General features: G+C 32.8%; 1 protein-coding gene across 1 annotated transcript; it reads right to left on the bottom strand.

Annotated features, from left to right (window-relative positions):
- Nucleotides 1–5,433: 5,433 nt before the first annotated feature.
- LOC127698765 (mitochondrial fission 1 protein-like) lies at nt 5,434–22,581 on the bottom strand. Its single transcript, XM_052202435.1, has 5 exons — nt 22,518–22,581; nt 19,554–19,686; nt 15,961–16,040; nt 6,981–7,086; nt 5,434–6,050 (listed from the first exon to the last, which is right to left on the bottom strand). The coding sequence occupies exons 1-5, from the start codon at nt 22,560–22,562 to the stop codon at nt 5,956–5,958; spliced, it is 459 nt and encodes a 152-aa protein (XP_052058395.1). The 5' UTR covers nt 22,563–22,581; the 3' UTR covers nt 5,434–5,955.
- Nucleotides 22,582–22,585: the final 4 nt, after the last annotated feature.

Raw genomic sequence — 22,585 nt, 5'->3', positions numbered from 1 at the left:
TCCACAGTAATTTAGACACTGATCCTACTCTTATTAAACCACAAAAACTTCCTATTTATCAATGAATCATGACCATATGATTTGATTATGTAAACAAGTCAGAAAGGAACGTAAATATTAAAATGATTCCATAAACCAATTAAAAAATTGCTGATTAGCTAACATATCAATAAACTTCCCATAAATCAATGATCATGAAAATTACATGTACCTCAAGTTGAGACTCCTTTCAGACAGCCATGTACACCCTGCAACAGCTCTGTGAATCATATTTCTAATCAGTAACTGCCAATAGTGAAATCCCATGTAAATGAAATTAAGTTTTTGCAATCTCCTTGTTGAACAGGAATTAGCACAAGTTCATGCAATCGTCTTGTTGAACAGGAATAAGCACAAGTTCATGCAATCTCCTTGTTGAACAGGAATGAGCACAAGTTCATGCAATCTCCTTGTTGAACAGGAATGTGCACATGGTAATGCAATTTCCTTGAATATCAGGAATGAGCACAAGTTCATGCAATCTCCTTGTTGAACAGAAATGTGCACAAGTTCATGTAATCTCCTTGTCTAACAGAAATGTGCACAAATTCATGCAATCTCATTGTCTAACAGGAATGAGCATAAGTTCATGCAATCTCATTGTCTAACATGAATGAGCATAAGTTCATGCAATCTCATTGTCTATCAGGAATGAGCATAAGTTCATGCACTCTTGTTGTTGAACAGGAATGTGCACAAGTTTGTGCAATCTCCTTGTATTATAGTAATGTGCACAAGTTCATGCAAACTCCTTGTCTAACAGGAATGAGCACATGTTCATGCAATCTTCTTGTTGAACAGGAATGAGCACAAGTTCATGCAATCTCCTTGTTGAACAGGAATGTGCACATGGTAATGCAATTTCCTTGACTATCAGGAATGAGCACAAGTTCATGCAATCTTGTTGAACAGGAATATGCACATGTTCATGCAATCTCCTTGTTGAACAGAAATGTGCACAAATTTATGCAATCTCCTTGTCTAACAGGAATGTGCACAAATTCATGCAATCTCATTGTCTAACAGGAATGAGCATAAGTTCATGCAATCTCATTGTCTAACAGGAATGAGCATAAGTTCAAGCAATCTCATTGTTGATCAGCAATGTGCACAAGTTTGTGCAATCTCCTTGAACTATAGGAATGTGCACAAGTTCATGCAATCTCATTGTCTAACAGGAATGGGCATAAGTTCATGCAATCTCATTGTCTATCAGGAATGAGCATAAGTTCATGCAAACTATTTGTGTAACAGGAATGAGCACACATTCATGCAATCTCCTTGTCTAACAGGAATGTGCACAAGTTCATGCAATCTCCTTGTCTTACAGAAATGTGCACAAGTTCATGCAAATTCCTTGTCTAACAGGAATGTGCACAAGTTCATGTAATCTCCTTGCCTAACAGGAATGTGCTCAACTTCATGCAATCTCCTTGTCGAACAGGAATGTAAACCTTGTAATAATTCTATACATCAAATAAAGTTCACTTGGTACTTACAAATACGTGAAGAAAATATCAGAAAAACGACATAAATCACCTATGTTCAAGGTGCTTCACTAATGAAATAAAAATAAAAAGTCTGATTTATGATATATTATAGATATTTGAAATGCAGTTGAATCATCATCTGTGTATCTGAGCTGCATTAAAGTTTTTACTTTACCTATTAAGTTTTGTGCTTTAGCACCGTTATACTTCAAATTATCCAAGAACGACTTTTTTGTCAGTTAATGCATTATTAGAGGTGTTAATTAAGGTCCACAATAAAAAAATTTAACATTGAATTTCCTTTTACGAATTAAGTTTTGCAAGATCTAGGCAATTACAATCAATATTAAAAATAAATAAATTGCTTCGCCGGGTGCTGCTGGATACGACCGCAGAGGTCCAACCCTGAACAGTTGGGGCAAAAATGGACACAATATTAGGATTGATACAGGTCTGAATTTGGATTGTAATTAAATATTTGACACATAATAGGTTTCTGACACAGAATGACTGTAGTCAAAGAACTTAGAATTCAATTGGTTATATGATTTGAATTTATATTCAATTTTTTGCTTTTGTGCAATACACTGTGCCTGTGTGAATTGAAACACTGTACAATTTTGTTTTTGGATTACCTCCCTTACACTGCTTTTAAATTGTCCATTAACCAGGAAACCCTTGTTTTTGTCCCTAATTCCTAACGGTTTGAGCCATTAACCCCCAAAGCCAATCCTAACCATCCCTTTGTGGTTTGGAAACTTGTGGTATAATTTCAGAGAGATCCATACACTTAAACACAAGTTATTGTCTGGAAACTAGAAAAATGCCTTTTTGGGCCTCTTTTTGGCCCCTAATTCCTAAACTGTTAGGACCATAACCCCCAAAATCAATCCCAACTTTCCTTTTTGTGGTATTGAACCTTATGGTAAAATTTCATAGAGATCCATTCACTATAACTAGTTATTGTGCGAAAACCAATGTGTCTTCGGACGACGACGCCAACGTCATACCAATAAACGACCGCAAAAAATATAAAAGATGCATTTGGTATGATTGACGATGAGACAACTCTTCACCAGAGACCAAATAAAGTAGAAGTAAGGTAACTTACTAAAAATATGTTTTTTTTATTATAATTGGTTTTTGGATGGTATTGAGTTTCCCTAGCATGACTGGACTTAATCTTATACAGATGGAAGACATCTGGAAGGAGAGAAAGTCTTGATTTTAAAGACAATAACTCAAAGATCATTGTTACTAAAAATTACAACTCTGAGAAAAGTTGGTTTCCTTGGAAATTGAAAATGAAATACAAAACAGACCAAATATGTATTTTTATTTTCTCTCCATAAATGTGCAGTTCATGGAGTATGTTGGCAGTGCCACATTTAAACCATTTCATTCAAAACCATAACTGAAACTACCTTCTCTATTGCCAACTTAATGGCACCTCTTTATTCTTATTTTACTTGAATGCTTGCTTCAGCCAGATTCATATGAATTTTAAACACCGTCCCCTGGAGTCTGAAGCAATTAATCAATCCAAAATATTGCTCCCTTTGGGCCGCACTGCCGCATGCATCCCTTCCGCAGAGAACAGAAAAATTAAAATAATCTTTAAATGATTATTGTTTATTTTACTCCAGTTTTTGTCTCGCTTCGATGAAGTCAATAAAAGCAAGACTCAGGCATGCTGTTTTGGACGGCTGTGTCGGACTGTCGGAGGCATTGTCATACATTATACATGTGCCTACTTTTATCCACAAGACATTCACCATACTTAAAGCTGGATTAACATTAGTGTAAATTAAAATGACACCACCAAAATTCAAACTTGATCTTTATTTTGTGGTAATAAGCATTGTGTATAAGTTTCATAACATTTGGTTGAGGCATACTTAAGTTAGAGAATGGAAACAAAAAATTCAGCAATTTTTCCATTTATAAAGGGGCATAACTCTAGAACAGTTAAAGTGACGCCACCAAAATTCAAACTTGATCTGTATTTTGTGGTAATAAGCATTGTGTATAAGTTTCATAATATTTGTGAGACAAACTTAAGTTAGAGAACAGAAACGAAAAATTTTGCAATTTTTCGATTTATAAAGGGGCATAACTCTAGAACGGTTAAAGTGACATTTGGTTGAGGCAAACTCAAGTTAGAGAACGGAAACCAATTTTGGGACGTACGGACGTACAGACGGACAAGGGTAAAACTTAATGCCCCTTCTGCTATGGCGGGGGCATAAAAATTGTTAATATGAGGCAGGTGCTATGAACTCTCGAAAAGTTAATGGTGCATGTTCGTCCAACTGATAATCATATTGTTCTGTAATCAGATATACAAATTTGCAGGAAATTGTTTGCTCCTCAGATGCATATCAGGGGGAATCTTATGCTCCTTGATCATGTTTTATGAAAACTCCATTAAAGAACAAAAACCTTTCTCCCAATCTCACACAAGATCGTGTGACAGGAAGTTTATTGCTGTCATTGTTGTTGGAAGCTTTTTTTTTTTTATAGTTGTTCCTCTGGTATGACATAAATGGACACTTTTACCATCTTATCCTCCCTTCATCAGCATATAATAGGTACTGAAAATTAATAAATTATTAACAGTGAAAAAAGTAATACAACAATATCAACTCAAATTTTTATTTTCAAGTTAGTTTTCATAAAAAATGTACAGGAATCATATTTAAATCTTGCTACCAGTACCTTATTAATAAAATACACAATACATGTAATAAATGCAAACATTTTACTTTAAAGGAGTAGGTCCGGTAAGGGCCGATTTTGGCCTCAAATTTCAGGTTCATCTGATTAAAGATTTTTGACACTTTTTAAACACTTAAGTGTCTACTTCAGTCGATTCAATTAGTTTATATGAAAGATTTTAACTGAATTAGTCATTTCAGACGCTCTAATTCAAGCTTAAATATGAAAAATCTGTCAAATATGCCATAATGTGTCACTTTTCAGATGGTTTTTGTCAAAAATGAAAGTGGCCGCATCCGTGTTCACTCTCAACCTTTATATATGTTATGTATTATCATTAAATACAACTTACATTTAAATATTAAGAATGAACACAAATGCGGCCACTTCCATTTAAGACGGAAACCGTCTAAAATTTAACTCAAATTCTAAAATTGTGAAGATTTCAGTAATTTAGCATGACTTAATGATGCTAGTACCCGATATATGTGCATTGTATTGTCAAAAACATCCCATTTTTATGTAGCAGAAGTATTATACTTTCCAACAAATAGCTAAAAGTTTACATTGTAACAATTTTGTAAAACTGCTATATTTTGGGGCCAAAAAGGGGTCTTACTGGACCTACTCCTTTACAAAAGATGTCAAGTCAAAACACAAAAACAAAAGTTAACAAAACATGATTGGCACATAAAAATGGTTGTATAAATATAACTCTATTAAAACTTGCAAAGAAAGAAGGACCTGACAATTCCTCATCCAGTAAAGGCTTCATTTGCACTGATTCAGCGATTGTTCTATTGAAAATCTATAATCTCCACAAAGCAATAATAAATATGTTTTTTTCTGCAACTGTCAAATTGTATGATATGAATTTCTTACAATGCTTGATTTTAAATTTTGTTTATGGTAAGACATGCTACCCAATGCTTAAATGGGAAGCATGTGAAATAAAACATAATATAGAACTTGTGATGAGTGTTAATTGTTAAAGATTTTTTTTGTGAAAAGAGCCACACCGGCCTTACTTATATAAAGAAATAGAAAAACAGAAAAACAATCATTCTATAATCAAACAGCAAATGACAAAATTTTGCATAAAACATATATTATTTTGATGTCTTCTGTCAAGTCTGTGTCAAATCCATGTAACTTTCTCTCAAAACCATCTAAGCATTTTTTTAGGAGTTTAAAATCTAATACAAAGATTCTTCCACATTAATTGCAAAGTAGAAACTAATGTCCATTTGTCAAAATATTAAAACAGTAGAAAAAAACTCAAAAAATCTCACTCTTCAATTCAATTTAAAAAAAAAATTATACAAATAATTTGCTTATTTTCAACAATTACAAATGTTGTTAATTTACATATTTCATTATATTTGTTTTTGCAAGGATAGCACTAAAAATTACTTTGAAATGTAAAATGTATTTTGCTATTTATAGTTTCAATAACTGACCCTCTCCTTTTTGTTGAAGTTGCAGCTTCTATCTTAACAACAGTTTACTTGTTTATTATTTTTGAAATAAAAAAAAGTGACTGAAATCCCTCAGATAAATGTTCCAGAATATACATTAAACTAGTTTTATAGGGACAATATAACAAAAATGATGACATAAAAAAATAATGGTTTGTTTTGAATACAGGAAAACAAACATATCATTATTATTTTGGTCCTTGATGTAATGGTCCCCTGTAACTAGTTCATTAATTCAGCTTTTTAGTTAATGCAACTCCTAATCCAACAAGACCTCCTATAGCTATAGCAGCTCCACCTACTATTGCCATACCCATCAGGCCATCTGTAAACAGAATAAAATCAAAAATTATATGATCTTCAAAACCTTTATACTTATTTCTATAAATGTCTAAGTGTAACCTCATATATATATAAGAATCTAGAATTCAATTACATATTTTACAAACAATGCACTACTGTGGATTCACAATTATTCGTTGGATACCAATGTTCGTGGATTACGTGGGAACTGGAAAACCACGAATTCAAATGTTCAACGAATTACAAATTTTCTATAAGGCTTTGTATGCAAGATTGGCAAAACCACGAAATCAAATATCTACGAAAATGCTAGTTTTCCACAATCCACGAAAATTGATACCCACGAAAATAAAAGAATCCACAGTAGTTTAAGTTTTCCACATATAAATGTGCCTGTCCAAATCAGAAATCCAATCAGTGGTTGTCTTTAAATATATCTCAATGTTTTTTTGTCATTTTAACTTTCAGGAATAGCTGTTAATTTTGAAGAGTCTGGTTGATTTAGAGCTTGACAAATTGTTTAGACATTTATTTATTGTTGACCTTATGTGTAGTTCAAAATGTCTCTTCTTTTTTCTTGGGCTACTTGAGTCAGTGTCTCATTGATAAAAACCCAAAAATCTCCAGTTATCCATACAAGAATTAATAATAAGGGGAGATAATTAATGGAATAGTGGAACAAAAACAAGTGATTTGTTACAATGTACAAACCAAAAACTAGCTTCTTATTCCTTATCAAACTAGCAAATATATAATATAATATAAATTGAATATACTTGTATGTTCTATCCACATGCCCAATATTTTATTATATGAAGCTGAAGCTTACTTAAAGTTTAAATTTAAGTATTAGAAGAAGATGATTAAATCTCATGAAAAGTCAAACAAGTTCATTTGATAAGGCGCTTTTCTGTATACAGGTACCTTATAATTATCCTACACAAGAACTCACCTTTCTTCATTTTATCCTCTATATAATGCTTTAAGCTTTGTGCTTGTCTATTTTCAGGCTCAACTTTTAATAGGGCTTTAGCATATTTTAAAGCATCTTCATATTCCTACAAAAATATGAAGATTTTTTTTTAACAGCATACAATGATACATATTATAAAATTTGACTCATATAAAGCACAACATATTATTTTATGCAAGTCTCTGTGATTATATTTCCTTTATTGGGGTGTAAAAGCGTTGACCGAAGTACATTTTGTATGAAGCGCTTCATTCTAAAAATGTGCAAACGGTCAATGCTTTTACAACCCTATAAAATTACTAAAAGAAGCATTCAATACTTATAATTACATTTTTTTGCTAGGATCATGAAAACACGATTTCTTTCAAGTTTTTCTTTTATTTACCTGTGCACTTTATTGTAGAAGCTCGTGTCATCATGAATGTTGCATTTCATTTTGAAATGAAGGTTAATTTCAGAATGACGTGAGATTGCTGTTAGCCAATCAAAATAACGTATTATAATGAAACATACATGTAATGTAATCATTGATATTTTAAGAACAAATACTAAATGTATAGATTCATGCAGCATGCACAAATTATGTTATTTTCTTGACAAGTTAATTTAAACACATTCACATCATTTTGTAACTTGGAATATTTGGGTATATATTTTATTGATAAATTTCTTGAAATGTTCATGGGACAGGATGTATAGAATGTTGTGCTAAATGTACTAGGGTTTTTTTTATCTCAAAAATAGTAATTAAGTCTGTAAATTTGAGAAGTTTAAAGCCAGTCACATAAGGGTTTTGCAGGAACGTAATTGTTAACCCAAAAATTGGAGTCACAGGACTTGTTTTCTTGCTATAAAACAAACTAGAGGCTCTAAAAAGCCTGTGTCGCTCACCTTGGTATATGTGCATATTAAACAAAGGACACAGATGGATTCATGACAAAATTGTGTTTTGGTGATGGTGATGTGTTTGTAGATCTTACTTTACTGAACATTCTTGCTGCTTACAGTTTATCTCTATCTATAATAATATTCAAGATAATAACCATAAAATGCTCCGCTGGGGCGCAGCTTGATACGACCGCAGAGGTCGAACCCTGAATAGTTGGGGCAAGTATGGACACAACATTCAAGCTTGATACAGCTCTGAATTTGGATTGTAATTAAATATTTGACACAGCATAGGTTTCTGACACAGAATGAATGTGGTCTAAGAACTTTTTTTTTTTTAATTTACCTATTCAAACCATATCACTATTATTTGCTTTTATATATAAATCAGAAATAACCAATTTAAAATGGAAAATTTTAAAGAAAAAAAAGGAAAAAAAAATCCCCCCCCCAAATTTTTTGAACCCCCTTATGATTCATCACCCCCAAACTCAATCCCAGCCTTCCCTTTTGTGGTATGGTACCTTGCAGTACAATTTCAGAGAGATCCATACACTTGAACACAAGTTATTGTCTGGAAATAAGAAAAATGCTTGTTTTTTTCCCCCTTTTTGGCCCCAAATTCCTAAACGTTTAGAGCAATTACCCCCAAACTCAAACCCAGCTTTCCCTTTGTGATATGGAACCTTGTAGTACAATTTCATAAAGATCCATATACTTACACACAAGTTATTGTCATGAAAATAGAAAAATGCTTGTTTTTTTGCCCCTTTATGGCCCCTAATTCCTAAAATTTTGAGGCAATTATCCCCAAAATCAATCCCAGCCTTCCTTTAGTGGTATGGTACCTTGCAGTACAATTTCAGAGAGATCCATATATTGAACACAAGTTATTGTCTGGAAACTAGAAAAATGCTTATTTTTTGCCCCTTTTTGGCCCCTTATTCCTAAACGTTTTGGGCAATTACCCCCAAACTCATTTCCAGCTTTTCCTTTGTGATATGGAACCTTGTAGTTTCATATAATAAAAATAATAATGGGGGAAAGCTCTTAAGTCAATTATTCATTAGAGCATCTCTTTCTTGGGACAGTTGTTTTAAAAAGTTTGATCATCTCTGTGTCTTCATTGCTTAAATTTGTTTTCATCAGAAAGTTTACTAAAATTCTTCTTATCATTATTTAATTGGTGAAAGTATGATTTCCGTACTGTTGTTAAGCATGGGCATTGAATTAAAAATTGGATTTCATCTTCAACAGAATGTTTACATGAAATACATTTTCTTTCCCTAATATCCAAGTTACAATATCTTCCTTTCTTAATATTCAGGCCATATCTTATTTAAGATCTAGACTGCGTGGTCTGCTATTTTACAATTCGACAACAGGAAGACATATGATCTACCTGAAACACAATTTACTACCAGTACATATTTTTGTTATCTCTATTGTAATTTTTCAATTTACCAGTAAACCCATCTCCTGTTCCTTGTTTAACAGGTGATATCGAACATTCACCTTTTAAAAGTAACAAATTACACTGTTTAATTTTCCTATTATATATGAGACTGTATAACTATTTAAATTTCAGATCACTGATAATCATTGATAATATATAATGAATTGTGAAACTACATCATAAAATAATAAACATGTCAAAACTTAAATCACAAATCACACCCTATGTTCATGTGACTTACTACTGCAAAAATTGATATACTACTATGTAAAAATCTATCGACTATTGTGGGAAACTTGTGCTTTCATTTACTTGTATTTTAAATGACCTAATTTTTCTGTTTAAAGTTCTCAGAAGTACATGTAATCAAATATGATAAGTTACTTTAATTCATCCATTTGAAAAACTGAAACTAAAACATTATGCGAATCATATTTCCCAACATATTATTTTCAACTTCTGAGAAGTGATGTAGTGTGAACTTAAGAGCGAGATGACATTATTTTACAAAAATGGCTACAACCAAGTCAATAAAAGTGAAAACAATACAAAAAGAAGTAATTCAAGACGGCTGCCTGCAGTGTAATGGAGACAATAAAGTCCAGTGGAAATGCCAGGAGTGTGTTATGCTGATGTGTAGCAGATGTAAGGATACAATTCATTCAAAGTTGGAAAATGCTGGAACTCATAGGATTATAGATATCAAAGATTTAGGCAAAATAAGGGAGGAGAATTTACAGCTTCAAGTCATCAATGAGTACACAACAGATATGAAAAATATTCATCTTCTTGCATGTTCCTACCAAGATGACTCTATATGGTTAGGCGACAATGCCCTTGAAGTTGTTCAACATGTAAAACCAGAAAAAGAGAGCATCAAAATTTTATCCAGTTTTAACATCAGGGTTTATGACATGGCAGCACTATGTCCAAACGATATCCTTTTATCAGTTGCGGGAGAGACGCTGAAGTTAATAAGTGGGAGAACTGGACAAATGACTGATTCCAAGTTTAGCATTTCATCATTAATAACCAGTGGAATTCATGTTACAAAGGACCAGAAAATAATAATGGGTGTCATTCCTGCAGGATCAGCATTCACTGCTGAAGGAAAACGTTCTGTGATTGTTATGGATAAGGAAGGCAGACATCTGACTGAATATGGACAAAGAAACGGAAACCCACTATTCAAAGTTCCCTTTAGGATTACTTCAACACATAGTGGAAATATCTGTGTTGTTGACCAGTTAGACATGGCAGGTAGAGGAAGACTTGTTGTGCTTAAGCAAAATGGAGACATTTTACAAACTTACACAGGTCTTCAAAACAAACACGACAAACATTTTCAACCAAGAGATGTAATTACAACACGATCAGACAAGATTGTTTTGGCTGACCCTTACAATCATTGCTTTCACATTTTGACCTGTGATGGAGAAATTCTTGATTATTACTCTACAAGGAACAATGAAATAGTTGGACCATATTCTCTTGCTGTAAACAAAGATGGTCATCTTAACACAGGCTGTGCAACTTTCATAGGTAGTCCGCACTCCTCTAAACTATATAAATTTGAATATTCTCAATTTTAAATGTAAATCATCTGATTTATATACTGGAAAATGATATATTTTAATATTAAATTTTACTGATCATTGATGATAAATGAATCAAAGAGTTGTACGATTTCAATACAAGAGGCTACTTGTAGTCTGTACTGCCATTAATTACTACACAATGAACATGCCTTTAATATCATGTTAGTAATGAGGGTCTGGATTGGGGTCCTTCATTCTTTATTCTTTAATTTTTGAGACCACTTTTCTCTTATCTATATTTATTTTGCCCACTATTTTTAATTTTCTAGTAGACCATTATTCTCTATTCTCTATTCTAATGGCATATTTTCCCCTATTCTTTATTATTTTTTACCAACTATTCTATTCTCTTTCCTGTAAACCCCATCCAGAGATTCCAGACCCTCAGTAATCATTTAACAGGCCAACAACAAGGGACACAGTTTTATTTTTCAGACTTTAAAAATCATAGTATAACTGTAAAGCTTCAAAATTGGTTAAGGAATAGACCGCTTTTGAGTTTGTTGTATTTCCATCAAAAACTTTGGTTTAAGTGAACATCATTCTTGCATTTAGGGGCATCATCACTTCCTTCCCATGTTGAGCGAGCGTTTGAAAAAATATGATGCTATATTGTACAAATTATTCGGACAATTAAATTCTTATAATTGATAATCAGCACTGCTGTCATTAAGGAATTGTCATTAAGTATCTACGGAACAAACATTATTTCTAGTTAATCCTGCATAATGACGATCACGAAGACGCTTGATGAACTTTAATAGTGCAGGGATACAGGCAGTCCCCTCTATCTGGTAAATGATGTCATAAAGGCACCCATAATTGACGAACTTTTCCAGTGAAGGACATAACTCCAAAATGGTCTATTGAAGACACATATATCAAAAATGTTTAAAATGAAAAAAAATTTGAAGTACCAAATCAAATTGCACATTAACTACAGTGTTCTCCACAGGATTTTTGGATAGCACCAGGGTAATCAAGTCGACAAATCAGGTATACTAGTATGCATTGAACATAATTTGCATCGTGTCACAACACATTTCCTCTATCCTCCTTATGGTTAGTTCCCATAGAAATCCTTCTTTTTTTTATTACTTTTTATCTATTTGAGGTTTTGTTTTCTTTTGTACTGTGTTGTAGGTTTATGCAGTATTCTAATATGACGTTCCTCTCTTGCTTTGGAAACAAAGCCATGTTCTAATTCCAATTAAACATGGGCTGCACGTGATTGACGTCACAATTGAAACAGCAACGTCAGCTGTGTTTTGAACAGCGCCGGAAATCAAAATGGACATTTGTTTTGGTGTTGCTTGCTAGGAAATTAAAACAAATCATTCTAAAAGTAACTTAACATGTATCTTTTCATTGTTTATTGTGAAACGGTTGATTTTCTATAACGTTTTGGCTTCATCAAATCAAAATGGATGCCTTTTGAACGCAAATTATAGATCCACTTCGAAGTACAAAAGTTCAAAATTTTTCTATTAGAATCGAAATAATTCTATCATGCCATACTCTATGCTAATTTTAACATGGGTAGGCATTATATTTGTCAACATTTTACACCTCGCTAACACTCGGTATAAAGATATTGACATTTATAATGCCTACCCATGTTAAAATGAGCATAGAGCATGGCATGAAAGAATTATTTTTTAAACTAAATAGTAAGAATTTCTTCTGAAGGGATGAATCCTTCAATATGTATGTTACCAGCACCAGGTACTTCCATGAAATAGTTACATTTTCATATTCTCTTTTTAATTGTATCCAGGCTATGACTGTCAATAGAATTCAATTCTATAGGATCCAAATAAATTTTGGCTGATGTATAAAATTCATTAAATTAACTGGGCTAAACTAGTCAAAAACGTAAGTTTTATTGTTGTAAAAGAGAAGGAAGACCCATTGAATGAGACGGGATGCGATTGCTAGCCTGGACAACTTGCTTCAAACAGAATAGAAATATATATAATTGTCAATTATTATTATTCAATGGACCAACGGTTAACCTTTTATAAAGTATAAACAATTTTTTGGCACCTGTACAACTTTCGGCATTGTGTCCAAATTAAAATTTCCAATTACATCACTGGTCAGCGCTTTGGAGGTGAGTGAAGCCATAAAATTGTTGTCAGAAGTCACATAAATTATCTCCAAATCAATTAAAACATATAAGAAGTTACAAGTGCTAATTGATTGATTAAATCCAATCAGCAACAGGTAAACCTGATCAGGTAAATCGATCACCTGCTGTAAGAATCAACGTGCTGTTTAAATTTCACCTGTAATTTTATACGACAAGTAGAATATTTTACCGATACACAGATTTTTTTACTAAAACTTATAGCACCCCGGAATAGGAATATAGGACCACACGAAGAATGATAAGACCACGCTATGAAATTTTAGGACCGCGGGTCCGTGGTGCTTTAAGGGCCTGGGGAGAACACTGAACTAGTGTCAAAACCAGAACTGAGTCTTGTAACTCTAGGTATTCATTTTCAGAGGACATTGTTATCATTAATTCTCTGAAGTTACAAAACATTTCCCTGTGTAAAAATTTCAGAGCAGAATTTCATCCTGATATGTCTGTAAATTTTGCCACTGTTACCATCATCATCATCATCAGAGCAGAAGATTTTGAAATTTTGCTAATCTGAGTCAATGATTGACTCTTGCAACTACAGTATGTTTTTTTCCTGATTCAAACCACATAAGAATTGTAATGCATTTCATACGTCATTCATCCAAATTCTGTTAAAATTGGCCAAGACATTTCATAGGAAATAGTGAAAATGCGATTTCCAATGTGGTTTTAATGAATATGTGTTACCAATTAATGCTCCAGTGTTCACATGTTCTCTCAGATACTTATTCATAGCTCAGGGATAATTCTGATGATGACAGAACTCAGCTAGTATAATCAGAACCCGTCCTGTGGACACATGGGTTCATTAAATGATGCATTGATTCAGATAAACAAAATCATGTGTCCATGACGAGTGTAGGTGCCTTAACAAGTACCCTGGTTCACCAACTGATCAAAACATCAAATGAGGATTGTTTGCAGATAGTTTTCTTAAGTTCCCTTAAGTTTCAAAACATTTTGCATTGTAGTTTTTGAGGTTAAGATTTTTGAAAATTTGCCAATCAGAGTCAAGGATAACATATTTGTTTTCATCCTATTATAATCAAATGCTATCATTTTTAGGGAGACCTCCATACATCATTTCTGTCTGTTTATATAAAATTGTCCAAGTAATTTAAGAGAAAAAAAAATGAGATTTCTTATTGTTTTAAATGGGTAATATTTGCAAACAATGATCCTGTTTGCAGCTTTGAATGAGGAAAGTTTAAAGAGGGTATTTCAATCATCATGATCAATACCTTCAAGTTTCAAAACATTTTTTCCTTGAAGTTACAGAGGAGAAGGTTATTGAAATTTGGTCGATCAGAATAAAAATTGCCTCTGGGAGCAATATTTTTCATCTGATTGGAATCAAATGAGGACAAGTTGTCACCCCATGATTTTTACTTTTTTATTTTGAAAAGGATAGTAAAGAGACGTGCCCTGTATTTTTTTACTACTTAATAAAACATATGAATTCACTCCATATTGTTTATTGTATATATGTTCTCAATTCTTTAAATGTGTATGTTCTCATTAAAAGTGTTCATCCATTCTTAAAAAAATGTTTAAGTTACCTGAAATTTATGAGTATAATAAAATGCTTCGCTGAGCGCATCCTGATACGACCGCAGAGGTCGAACCCTGAACAGTTGGGGCAAATTTGGACACAATATTCAAGCTTGATACTGTCTGAATTTGGTTTGTGATCAAATTTTTGACATAATTTAGGTTTCTGACACAAAATAAATGTGGTCAAAGATCTTATAAATCCATTGGGCAATACTGTGCAATTGAAGATTTCTTCTTGAAACTTTTCAAAAATTTGAAATTTTAAAAATTTCGAAAAAAAAAATGAATCCTTTAAAAAAATTGGGAAAAAAATTCCCCCTCCCCCCCAACTTTTTGAAACCCCCTTGGAGCAATAACCCCAAAACTCAATCCCAGCCTTTCCTTTGTAGTATGGAACCTAGAAGTACAATTTCAGAGAGATCCATTCACTTACACACAAGTTACTGTCCGGAAACTAGAAAAATGCTTGTTTTTGGCCCTTTTTTGGCCCCTAATTCCTACATGTTTGGGGCAATTAACCCCAAACTCAATCCCAGCCTTCCCTTTGTTATATGGAACCTTGCGGTACAATGTCAGAGTGACCCATACATTTACACACAAGTTATTGTCTGGAAACTAGAAAAATGCTTGTTTTTGGCCCTTCATTCCTAAACTGTTGGCCCCATAACCCCTAAAATGAATCCCAAACTTCTACTTGTGGTATTAAACATTGTGGTAGAATTTCAGAGCAATCAAAATACTTATACACAAGTTATTATCCTGAAACAAGAAAAATGCTTGTTTTGGGCCCCTAATTCCTAAACGGTTGGGACCATCATCCCCAACCTTCCTTTTGTGGTATTAAACCTTCTTAAAAAATTTCATAGAGATCCATTCACTTAAACTAAAGTTATTGTCCGGAAACCAATGTGTCTTCGGACGACGACATCATACGATCCCAAAAAAATTTTTGTGGTCTTATAAAAATAAGAAGATTGCTAATGAGACAACTCTCCACCAGAGACATAGAAGTTAACAACTATAGGTCAATGTACGACCTTTAACAATGAGCAAAACCAATACTACAAAGTAAGCTATAAAAGGTTCTGAAACCACAAATATAAAACAATTCAAACAAGAAAACTAACAGCCTGATTTATTTACAAAACGAAAAACAAATATGATATACCCCGGTACAGCAACAAACAACAACCACTGGCATACTAGGCTCCTGACTTGCTTAAAACTGTCTTGTGATTTAATAAATTTCTTATATTTTTATAAATAAATATGAAAATTTAATTATCTTACAAAAATTATTATAATACTCACTTTTAACCTTGTATATCCAAGTGATAAACAAAATAAATAATCTCTTTTTCCTTCATCTTCCTTTATTCTTCTAAATAAATCTAAAATAAATATACATTTGAATAAGGTTAAAAAATGGAATCTGTTCTTGTATATTTATAAATCTATCCAATATTCTTGGTACATGTAATTCATTTCTTTATTCGGTATTTGTAATGTAATATTGCTATTACTACAATGGAAACAAGTTCAGGAGAAAGGGAAAACACTACAGCCAAAATCATTTTTTCTCAGACATCTTGAGCTGCCATACAGATATGACTAAAGGAGGTGACTGGTCACTGATGTGTTTTAAACATCAATGAAACAGCAACCAAACAACAAAAACAACAAATCAAATAGGTGTCAATATAACAAGAAATAAATTGCTTTGCTGAGCTCAGCCTGATACGACCCCAGTGGTCGAACCCTGAACAGTTGGGGCAAATTTGGACACAATATTCAAGCTTGATACTATCTGAATTTGGATTGTGATCACATGTTTGACAAGATATAGGTTTCTGACACAAAATAAATGTGGTCAAAGATCTTACAAATCTAATGCGCAATACTGTGCAATTGAAGATTTCTTCTTGAAACTTTTCAAAAATTTGAAATTTTGAAAATTTTGAAAAAAAAATATGAACCCTTTTTAAAAAATTGGAACCCCCCTTCCCCCCAACCTTTTTGAATCCCCCTTTTAGCATTAACCATCAAACTCAATTGCAGTCTTTCCTTTGTAGTATGGAACCTTGTAGTACAATTTTAGAGAGATCCATACACTTAATCACAAATTACTGTCTGGAAACTAGAAAAATGCTTTTTTTAACCATAAAAGCCCATTTAAATACATCATAAAAGTATTACAATAGAAAATGACATCATAGTCATGGCTAAAATAAAAAAAAAACCTTCATCAGCAACTTTTAATAGTAATATCTAACTAGAGCCTGTGTCGCTCACCTTGGTCTATGTGCATATTAAACAAAGGACACAGATGGATTCATGACAAAATTGTGTTTTGGTGATGGTGATGTGTTTTGGTGATGGTGATGTGTTTGTAGATCTTACTTTACTGAACATTCTTGCTCCTTACTATTATCTCTATCTATAATGAACTTGGCCCGGTAGATACAGTGGAAAATACTTTGTAAAAATTTACAATAATTTACAAAATTTATGAAAATTGTAAAAAATTGACTATAAAGGGCAATAACTCCTTAACCCTAATGATGATTGTGGACAAGTTTGGTTAAATTTGTATTAGTAGTTTCAGAGGAGAAGATTTTTGTAAAAAATTACAAAAATTTACGAAAAATGGTTAAAAATTGACTATAAAGGGCAATAACTCCTTAAGGGGTCAACTGACAATTTTGGTCAAGTTGACTTATTTGTAGATCTTACTTTGCTGAACATTATTGCTGTTTACAGTTTATCTCTATCTATAATAATATTCAAGATAATAACCAAAAACGGCAAAATTTCCTTAAAATTACCAATTCAGGGGCAGCAACCCAACAACGGGTTGCCTGATTGGTAAGAAAATTTCAGGGCAGATAGATCTTGACCTAATGAACAATTTTATACTCATCAGATATGCTCTAAATGCTTTGGTTTCAGAGATATGAGCCAAAAACTGCATTTTACCCTATGTACTATTTTTTAGCCATGTCGGCCATCTTGGTTCACGGGCGGGGTCATCGGACACATTTTTTAAACAAGATACCCTAATGATGATTGTGGACAAGTTTGGTTAAATTTGTCTTAGTAGTTTCAGAGGAGAAGATTTTTGTAAAAGATTACAAAAATTTACGAAAAATGGTTTAAAATTGACTATAAAGGGCAATAACTCCTTAAGGGGTCAACTGACCACTTTGGTCAAGTTGACTTATTTGTAGATCTTACTTTGCTGAACATTATTGCTGTTTACAGTTTATCTCTATCTATAATAATATTCAAGATGATAACCAAAAACGGCAAAATTTCCTTAAAATTACCAATTCAGGGGCAGCAACCCAACAACAGGTTGTCCGATTCATCTGAAAATTTCAGGGCAGATAGATCTTGACATTATAAACAATTTTACCCCATGTCAGATTTGCTCTAAATGCTTTGGTTTCAGAGATATAAGCCAAAATCTACATTTTACCCCTATGTTCTATTTTTAGCCATGGCGGCCATCTTGGTTGGTTGGCCGGGTCACCGGACACATTTTTTAAACTAGATACCCCAATGATGATTGTGGCCAAGTTTGGTCAAATTTGGCCCAGTAGTTTCAGAGGAGAAGATTTTTGTAAAAGTTTACGGACGACGGACGACGGACGCAGGACGACGGACGCAAAGTGATGAGAAAAGCTCACTTGACCTTTCAGGTCAGGTGAGCTAAAAATAAATTCCTTCATCAGCATTTAAAAGTAACTTCTAAAAATAAATTGAAAGCTGGACTTTGCAACCATAAAAACCCATTTAAATACATCATAAAAGTATTAAAATAGAAAAATGACATCATAATCATGCCTAAAATTAAAACACTTTCATCAGCAACATTAAATAGTAATATCTAAAAATAAAATTCCTTCATATACATAATCATGGCTATAATTAAATTACCTTTATTAAACATTTTTAAAATAGTAACTTCTAAAAATAAATTGATAGCTAATCACCTAAAGACAATACATTTCTTTATAAATAACTTACAAGCAGTGTAAGGGAGATAATTTGACAATATGTGTTTGAATTACCTCCCTTACACTGTTTTAAAATTATGTTTTGTACTTAAGTAATTGTCCATTAACCTGGAAACCCTTGTTTTTGCCCCTAGTTCTTAACAGTTTGAGCCATAACCCCCCAAAGCAAATTCTTACCATCCTTTTGTGATATGGTAACTTGTGGTATAATTTCAGAGAGATCCATACACCATTTCACAAGTTATTGACTGGAAACTAGAAAAATGCTTATTTGGGCCCCATTTTGGCCCCTAATTCCTGAACTGTTAGGACTATAACCCCCAAAATCAATCCTAACCTTCCTTTTGTGGTCATAAACCTTATGGTAAAATTTCATAGAAATCCATACACATAAACAAAAGTTATTATCCGGAAACCAATGTGTCTTCGGACGACGACTACGACGTGATACCAATATACGACCGCAAAATTTTTGCAGTCGTATCAAAATTCCCAAAATCCCAAAATGAACCCCAACACCAAGTTATATGATTGCAGGTCTTTAGGTATCTGAGATTTTTACTGGGAATTAAAACTTAAAGGGAGTCAAAGAAAAAAATAAAATGATCCATTTTAGAATGGAATGCTATTTAACTCAAAAAGACGCCTCCTTACACCAAGTAACAAATATTTTTTTTAAAATCTTTAAAGCCACTTAACCTTGAAATGATATGGGTAATATACCGTCACCTAATGGCACATCTCTCTATAATGGATCTGAGCACCAATTATATTGCTGTATTATTCATAGCTATTGAGAAGTGGCTTAGAAAATGGAGAAAATTTCTGTAGTATAACAATATAAATAAATCATACATATTTCTATGGTTAATAGTGTACATGTACCTTCTAAAAGTGCAATTCCTTTCTTTGTATCAGAGTGGGCTTTGCCCCTGATTAAACACCAAGCATATTCAAACTGTGCTTTTTCATCTACAACACCTCGTTTGACCTGCTCTTGATATAAGACCTGAAATTTCTGAAAATTCAAAAAAAAAAATTATGCATATATTTTGCTTTAGAAAGTAGAGAAAAGTAAAGTTACAGAGGAGGAGATTACTCCTCATCCATTTTTTGGGGTGAATTAGGATCTAAGAAAATACATATGTACATGTATCCTCATTGTCCAAAGCCCCTTTTCTTTGAATGACACATGACACATAACAAATAAAATAAATCATTACAGAACAAAACACAATGTTGAAAAGCCATTTCAGGTAAGAATGGAGATTAAATAATAATTTTTCATATCCTTATTCTTTGCTTTCTAACAAATTAAGCTTATTATTTTCCTCATATAAGCACATATGCATGCAATCAGTACCTTTCATAGAATTCAATTCCTGCAGTAAAAATGATGAAATATAATTCCATTTTGGTGTATCCATGGCAACTATCAGTAATCTGCATTTAATTGCTATAAACAGTATCAAACTATTGCGAAAAGGATGGGAAAGGGGTGAGAAAATGTCACATATTTTCCCAAAATTTGACCGAAAGCAGAATTTCAAACCCTTGGAGTAATACCATTTTTGAAACTATTTAAAATGTATCTATCAAGCGATCAAATCAAAATCATATGTCTTTCATTTTTTCGAAAATTTGCATAAAAAAAATTGTGTGAAAATGTGTTTTTAAACATTACAATTATTTCTGGACCTATGGAGGTGTTTAAAGACTTTGACTACCAATGAGGGTCTCACAAAGTTTACATTAAGATAAGCAGTCTTGGTTCAACTAGACTTAATAGTTTGGTTATGAATGAAAAATAATAAGTACTTTTTATAATTGTTTTAATCAATCAAAAAATTTAAACAAAAAAAAAATTCAATACCCTCCTCATTTTGTTTGTTTTATCTTTTTTAATTTTCAGAATAATTATTTAAAAAAATAATTATTCTGTTAGGGGAAACAACTCCACCGAAAAAAAAAAAAAAAAACATATATTGTTTTCCTAGATTTGTTCATGTTGGTTTTGTCTTACCAATTTAGTCAGTATGAACCGTTAAGGATTATCTGTCACTTTTAATATCATTATGCTGATTACAATCATCATGAATATTTGTACAATTTATTTTTTATGTTTATCAAAACATTTGAAAGTTATCACATCGAATCAAGCCTATTTACATTTTGCAGTATAGAATAAAATAAATGGGGAATGTGTCCATGGGACCTAGATGATGCCCCCGCTTGCATATAACCTTTTAAAGGGACATAACTCAAGAACGGTAAAAGTGACACTACCCAAATTTGTACTTGATCTGAGTTTTGTGGTAATAAGCATTGTGTATAAGTTTAATAACATTTGGTAGCGGCAAACTTAAGTAAGAGAATAAAAACGAGGATTTGGCAATTTTTCCATTTGTAAAAGGGGCATAACTCTAGAACAGTAAAAGTGAGGCCACCAAAATTCAAACTTGATCTGTGTTTTGTGGTAATAAGCATTACACATAAAGTTTCATAACATTTGTTTGAGGCCAACTAAAATTTGAGAACTGAAATGAAAATTTCAGCAATTTTTCCATTTGTAAAGGGGCATAATTCTAGAACGGAAAAAGTGACGCCACCAAAATTCTTGATCTGTGTTTAGTAGTAATAAGCATTGTGTATAAGTTTCATAACATTTGGTTGAGGCAAACTTAAGTTAGAGAACGGAAACGAAAAATTCAGCAATTTTTCCATTTGTAAAGGGGCATAACTCTAATTTTGGGACGTACGGACGGATGTACAGACGAACAAGGGTAAAACTTAATGCCCCCTCCTCTACGGCGGGGGCATAAAAATAATTATCAAAAATCTATGAAGCAATTTGACAGGGTTGGTTAACATATGCCTGTATGCTGTGGACATTGGGGCAATAGTCCTTATTGCTATTTGGAAACTGCTACATGTTCTTTACTTTTGACATGAGATTTTCTGACATTTGAAATATTGACATCAGACAACAGTTCCTTTTGGATTATGGCATTGATCAGACATTATCTTTTGTACTGTGACTGTGGTCACTTTATTAACTTGTTTAGACTATTTATTTGGGGAAATTGGCTAAAGTTAGTATGAATTAAAGTTCAGTAACTATTTTTTCGAGACCAGCCGTGTAAATATTCTTGTCTGGTTTCTTCCTACATGTATTTCTTGCACATGCCTAACATCCCGACTGGGATCGTCCCATTAAACTATAAAATTGTTGTCACTCACCGGGACATAGGACAGTCTACTGTTTAGGATTTGACATGAGCAGATGCTCATACTTTTGGCTATCAGTTCTGGAACATTTCATAAGGCAATGCTTAGTAGATAAGCCACAACCGTACTTTCATATCTATTGTATGTAAACTTGTGTTGTACATTGTACTATATGTCTTCTAAATAAACATCCTGTTTATACATTTATTTATATACGTCCAAGATCCAAGATCTTTGGTAGACAACAGGAAGACAAAGACAACAAAGCAGTAGAAAACCAACCGTACTGTCAAAATTTACAGAAATGTGTGTGATATCCAGTAAAATGCTGACAAAAAGCGATATCGTGTATGGAAAGAGAAACATGGGCACATATTTTCAAGTGTTAGGGCAGAGAGGTGTCGCCTGAGATGGGCAGGGTTAATAGTATCTAGTATATGTTTGTGGACTGTTGTCTCTCTGTCCATCTTCTTCAGTTATAAGTTTTTGCTCTTTTTTGTTTTCTTTCTTTGACATCAATTTTATGTTTTTTATCTGTTTATTTTCCCTTCATATATTTCATCTCCCTTGCATGAATTGGTTCAAATGTTTGAAGAAATGCTAGACATTTTAGATGTGTACCTTTAAGTCATTTTCGTCACAAATTTCGTTCACAATCCGGTCCATTTCTAGAAATCAATGCCAATTAA

The sequence above is a fragment of the Mytilus californianus genome, unplaced genomic scaffold (genome assembly GCF_021869535.1).
Source record: "Mytilus californianus isolate M0D057914Y unplaced genomic scaffold, xbMytCali1.0.p SCAF_4, whole genome shotgun sequence".
Taxonomy (NCBI): domain Eukaryota; kingdom Metazoa; phylum Mollusca; class Bivalvia; order Mytilida; family Mytilidae; genus Mytilus; species Mytilus californianus.
Note: the sequence above shows the minus strand (reverse complement) of the source record. Positions and strands in the feature narration are given on the sequence as shown.

Coding starts and splice junctions, on each gene's coding strand:
- LOC127698765 (XM_052202435.1), bottom strand. CDS start 22,562: ATGGACCGGATTGTGAACGAAATTTGTGACGAAAATGACTTAAAG. Junction 16,041..19,553: donor AGGAATTGCACTTTTAGAAG/GTACATGTACAC, acceptor TATTTATTTTAG/ATTTATTTAGAAGAATAAAG. Junction 7,087..15,960: donor TTGGATATACAAGGTTAAAA/GTGAGTATTATA, acceptor ATATTTTTGTAG/GAATATGAAGATGCTTTAAA.